Here is a 6,182-nt window from a genome sequence, read left to right as displayed (position 1 = left end):
CTTTCCGATTGTATGGTCAAGCATTATTCAGCCGGTTCCAGTATTCATTGGTGGTCAGACACTGATTTTGCTGTTTCTTTCTTAATCGCAAGAAAACTAAGATTAGTACGAAAAAGCTTTCTGTTTATTTATGTGTTATTCAGCAAAAACTCTAATAATTAATGTACATATCTAAAACACTCACTTCAGTCACTTGCGTACATAACTGCTAGGCTGTTATTTTAAAACGTGAAAGCATCCATGTTTAATATCTTGAATGTTACAATCTGCACTTTACATGACCATTTGGTGACGAGCACTGCTCTTCTCTTATTCATACTTCCTAGCTTCTTCCTTGACTTCTCTCTTCCTGGCATGATGACAGGTAGGCATGCCATCTCGAAACGCCCTCCCCCTTCCACGACAACCACTTAGCTAGAACGCCAAATCTTGCTCCCCTCCACCAGAAGCGTAGCTGGACATCTAAGCAATTCTGAGCAAGAATGTCAGATTTCAGCATGAAGTCTCTAGGGGTTTTAATTTGACAGGCTACGCACGGACCTTTCGGCCCCCTTTATTGGCCACATTTCCTTTCACTTTTACTTTTTACAACTTTCTTCAAAGTTTTGATCGAAATGCCATAATCTGATGGAATGTAGCATTTTAAGCTAATTTCTATCTTACAAGGTTGATACTACAGAAATCAAAAAGTTAAGTACTAATGCCTCATGTGTCAAATCAATTAGGCAATTACAGTGCACACAAGACTAGGGCATTTGTCCCACTAGAGTACGTCCTCAAGTAGGGCATATGGAATAATATTCCAAGAACTATTGGTTGGGAGTTCATGACCAGATAGATGAAGAACTCTTAAGTTCTATTGGCTAGTTTTCTGCATGAAACATGGGCGCGTACGTTTTCTGCATGAAAAATGGCGATGTACATTTTATTTCCAATGATGTAAGTTAGTAAGTATGCATGTGACTATGTGAGTGGGTGTTTTGAAGAAAGACCACACAGTACGTTCTTAGGGTTGGACAGTCCAGTACGTGTCATAAAGAAAAAGGGAAATGCCAAATTGCCAATACTCTTTCTGATATGTATCGTTTCCTCGAACTCTATTGAATCATGATCAGCAGTCTTAGTTACACAATTATCAGATTCATGATTCTCTACTACATTTGGTGGTGTTTGAGTGGGCACGGATCAAAAAGGGTTAAAAGGTAAAACTTCATGATTCTCAAATGCGTGTACAAGGTTTCCAGGTAAATCCACAAATTCGCCTTCTAAAGATATGGGCAAGGTGAGTCTAGCTAGATTTCGACATTTGGAATATATTGGACCCACTGGCCTATAAATGAGATTAAAGAACATTATATTGGAAAACCTGATACACCACAATACCACATAGCTAGGTTATATTATATTAGAAAAAGTATATTCCTATGAATGTTGATCAATGTTTCAAAAGATCGAAGTGGATGGATGCTTCTCTATGTACTCAGAGGCGGGAACCAGGAATTAGTGTGGGGGTCCTGTATCAAGCATGGCACAAATCATTACTTGTTGCCAAAATGTGACAAGTAAGTAAGAGAAAGAGAAGACAAATTATTACTTGTTACCAAAATGTGACAAGTAAGTAAGAGAAAGAGAAGACGTAGTAAGAATGGTTGACAATACTTCTATAGCATGTCAAGTATCCCTTGGTCAGCAATGTAATTGGTAAGGCATGTCAAGTACAAAACTAGCTATTAGTATATATATATATATATATATATATATATATATATATATATATATATATATTTATTTATTTTCCCCAAAATTTTAGGGGGTGCTATAGCCCCTCCTAGCCTCCTAGGTTCGCCCCTGTCTCTACTACACTATATATAGTCCTTCATTTCTTTCCCAAACATCACCACCCGCCATAGTAGACCATTTTCACAGTAGTAATATTGCTCTTTCTTCATCACTCTTTCTAATATGCCTAGAGTAAGGGATCCATTGGTTGTTGGTCGTGTGATTGGGGATGTTTTGGACCCTTTCATTGGGTCTGTACAACTTAGGATTTCTTATGGCGCTAGAGAAGTCAGCATTAATGGTTGTGAACTCAAACCCTCAGTTCTTGTTAACCAACCCAGAGTTCAGATTGGAGGGGAGGACTTAAGATCCTTCTACACTTTGGTAAGTTTTGCTGCGCGCACTGATCTTGTATATATGATCATGCATGCACCACGCACAGTCTACACGCAGTCGATCTATATATATAGATCATCCTAGTGACCATGAACAATGTGTTTCTAGTAAAACTTGGAATTAAAAAGGATGCCTTTCACTCAGAACGAAACACAAGTGGTTGGTCACATGCTATTCAACATATATGGATATATAGTGCAATAAGATAAGTGGACAATCAACTCTGATTTTTTTAATTTACTATAAATGTCACTAGCAGTCTGGACCTTGTTTTCCATTAAGGGTATATACATAACCTGCCTTAATTCTTAACTTTGGTTGTTTTGCGCGCAGTCCCTCATTGTACGTGATCATGACCTGTTTGTATTAACTTGCAGGTTTTGGTCGACCCTGATGCTCCCAGTCCAAGTAATGCATATCAGAAGGAATATTTGCATTGGTAATAACTTAAAACCGTACCTCTTCCAATGGATCTATTTCTTGGAAAATTACTCTCCTTCCCTCTACTCTTACTATTGTGTTCGAGAACCATATTAAGTTACCTGTTTGATCAATACACTGTGCCTTTCTAACTGGAGAGAGACGATACAAATATGATATATATGTTCTCTGAGCCACAATGTGATGGGTCACTGCAAAGTTCACCAATGCAAGGACGATGGCAGACATTCTATTAATTTTGTGATCTCTAGACAAAAAAATTTCCTAGAGATATATGTTTATGTTTAATAATTGGTTTGATGTCATTCAGAACTACCTTTTGTCATTCTTCATGGTGTACGTTCAGTTATGTCGACGATGATCGAGGTGGCTCATTATTTTTCTCATGAGCAACAAAAATACCCCAAGCATATATAATCAGGCATTTAGCTAATTGCTTTCTGAGAAATAAAATTAAAAACCATAACAACATAACTAGGGTAGTCTATAAGTTTTCATTAATATGACACTAAATTGAATTTACCATTGAATTTTAGGTTGGTGACGGACATTCCAGGGACAACTGATACCACATTTGGTAAGTCGAAATAACCTAGACGCCCTCAATCTATTTTGATGTTTTTGTTTGCAGGAAAATTGTGAATATAATAATAATAATAATAATAATAATAATAATAATAATAATAATAATATAAGGTTACAATATAGGAGTTAAGCACTGCCTGGGCTGGATTAAGTTCCCACTTTGAATACAAAATCAAAACCAAAATAAACTAGTTTCCAACAAAAATACTAAAGGTTCTGGTGAATAAATCTAGTTCATTTATATCGTGCTGGAATATTTCTAGTCCTGGGTGAAAGAGGGGTCGGATCCACATCTTTTCCCTGTAACATATTTCTATTTTGATGTTTTCTTTGCTCTTAAATTTATGTTTGTGTATTTACGTCCATCAGCAGTTTAAAGATTAGTTGGGAAAGTTGTTGCATAAATAACATTTGCAGTCCATTTAGTGTACCTTTTAAATATAGAGTTCATATTACAAGACAAACTTTATATTTTGAGGTACTGTTAGACTGTTCGTTAAGTGCGTGGCTATATATATCGATCAGTTTAAGTTCCTAACTTCCTATTAATTAGTCGATCAATTCTTGTTCACTTGAGTAAACTTTACTAGATACAGTTCTTTTGTGCAGATTGCACTTAACATATGACATTGGTTTCCCATAGTCAACGATATTGAATTTTGGTAACTGAAAATCGATTTGAGGTAGAGAAAGTAGGTAAGCAACTAAGAATAGAATAACTGTTTTCAATGAAATTGCAATATTCAGTGTTTTTTTTTGGTAATGAATATTCCATAGAAATTGACACTTATTTTCACAACATGATACTTAACATTAGAAAATAAGCGAGGCAAAAGTGATAAGCCAAAAACGCAACAACTTGTTCCATATGAAAGCAAAGTGACGAACAACTTAAAACTTAAAGTTCGTGATATTATTTTTGAGCCAACAATGATACCATCGTCGGGTGTATTTTGAATATTCTGAGAAACATTTGTTACTAACTCACTACTGCACATCTTCAATTCGCAGTGGAAAAAGTGTCTAAAAAATGTTCTAGAATTCTAATTAGAATTTCATTGGAGAAATGTCTTTTCGTGCGTCGCCTGTTTGCATTCTTCTAAATGTTATTCTCATTTACATCTATCAGCGACACAGATTTCCTTCTCAATTTCTACTAGAGTCATACTAGTGATTTAGAGTCTACTAGAGTAATAAGAAAATGTATCCTTCTTATTATGGCTGCCTCCTTAACATTCCTAGGTTTAGAGAAGTCCACGTCCCTAAAATTTACGAAGGAACAAGAAGTACATCCCAACTTTAGCTGAATACACTTATCCTGTAGTCAAGTCTGTTGCAGGTTTATATGGCAAAGTACATATCCCACTTTAGCTGAATACACTTATCCTGTAGTCAAGTCTGTTGCAGTTTTATATGGCAAAGTACATATCCAACTTTAGCTGAATACACTTATCCTGTAGTCAAGTCTGTTGCAGTTTTATATGGCAAAGGCAAACTTCAAAGTGATTGATACAAAGTTGGGACCTTTAGTGATAGCTGTAAGTGGGACCTTAGAAGTTTGATTGGTTGTCATGCCAAATAGTAACTACAGTACCACACATTGAATCTCAATCTCCTCCACTGGATCCTTGATATATACAGATAGACATTGGTGACAGGAGCCCAGGAATACTTTTTTGGGGGGTTTCATTGTACTGCACATTATTTTTGCCAATGCAAGTTTCAGCACCTTATCAAGTTCATCTCTTATCAATCGAAAGCCTGACACCAACTGGTTAAAAGGTATAAACATTTCGATGTGTGCCAAAGATGGAAATAAGGAATCAATTATAGAAAGAGGACAGTACGAAGTAGGAAATTAAATCTAGTTAGAGTTTACAAATTGGATTATTGTGTACTGAAATTTGCTGCCTCCAGGGTATGACCATTTAAAAAAATTGAAAATAAAAATATATGTGGGGCCGGGGGAGGAGTGGAGGACTACAATCTAATAACTTGCATATGGATCTGCACGGCAACTGCCTTAATTTGAAGTTGGATTCAACGTCGTTCATTCCATAGAAGTCCTACTCCCAAGCTAAAATGGTTGCCGAATGAATGAGAATGCTTTGGGTCAATTTTTTTGGTATAGTAGTATCAAGCTCTTTTAGTCTTCTTCTCTAATTGTATTAAATGCATGGTTATATATGAAACTGCTAGGAGACGAGATTGTTTGTTATGAGAGCCCAAGTCCTTCAGCTGGAATTCATCGCTTTGTCTTCGTTCTGTTCCGACAACTTGGTAGGAAAACTGTATATGCTCCGGCATGGCGACTAAACTTCAACACCAAGGAGTTTGCTGAGCTTTATAACCTTGGCTTGCCTGTTGCTGCATTTTACTTCAACTGTCAGAGGGAGAGTGGTAATGGAGGACGACGATGTTGATCTATCTATCTATCTATCAATCTATATATATATAGATTGCTAATTAATCATGGTATGTGAAATAAATTATGTCGCAGTGTTATATAAATTAACACCTACATACGTTGCTGCTTGTGTGTGGTTTATGCATTTCCTTCCTGTGGTTGTAAGAGTATGTTGTAATTCTCTTTTGATCTGATAATAGTTATGATCATGATAATATTTAGGAAAGTGTTCTTAATGAAAAGTACCATTATTTATTCTGTGGAATTGATTTTCACCTTGGTGAATTATGAGGTATGATATGGGCATATGGCAACCTCATATAACCTACCGCAAATTTTGGTAACCTTAAAACGCAAAAGAATTGCTAATAACCACAGATTATTATGTCCCTTTGCAGTAGCTATATTTGCAATAGAATGCTGAACAGTCATTTGTATTCTTGTCTTCATTTTAGGCGTTTAATTTGTACCCAAATCTCATATACAATAGAAATGCATGTAGTGGTCGTTGGGTATTAATGTTTATCAGACTTCTCCAAGAAAAGATCGGTGGATAAAATCTAGTTTTAGAAGA

At 36.0% G+C, this 6,182-nt stretch overlaps 1 protein-coding gene across 1 annotated transcript; it reads left to right on the top strand.

Annotated features, from left to right (window-relative positions):
- Positions 1 to 1,962: 1,962 nt before the first annotated feature.
- LOC147518251 (protein VERNALIZATION 3-like) lies at positions 1,963 to 5,863 on the top strand. Its single transcript, XM_086594752.1, has 4 exons — positions 1,963 to 2,163; positions 2,553 to 2,614; positions 3,153 to 3,193; positions 5,401 to 5,863. Exons 1-4 carry the CDS (start codon positions 1,963 to 1,965, stop codon positions 5,622 to 5,624), a joined length of 528 nt encoding a protein of 175 aa, XP_086450878.1. The 3' UTR covers positions 5,625 to 5,863.
- Positions 5,864 to 6,182: the final 319 nt, after the last annotated feature.

Source organism: Coptis chinensis, chromosome 2 (genome assembly GCF_015680905.1).
Source record: "Coptis chinensis isolate HL-2020 chromosome 2, ASM1568090v1, whole genome shotgun sequence".
Lineage (NCBI taxonomy): Eukaryota > Viridiplantae > Streptophyta > Magnoliopsida > Ranunculales > Ranunculaceae > Coptis > Coptis chinensis.
The sequence above is the reverse complement of the archived record's forward strand: the minus strand, read 5'-3'. Positions and strand labels throughout refer to the sequence as shown.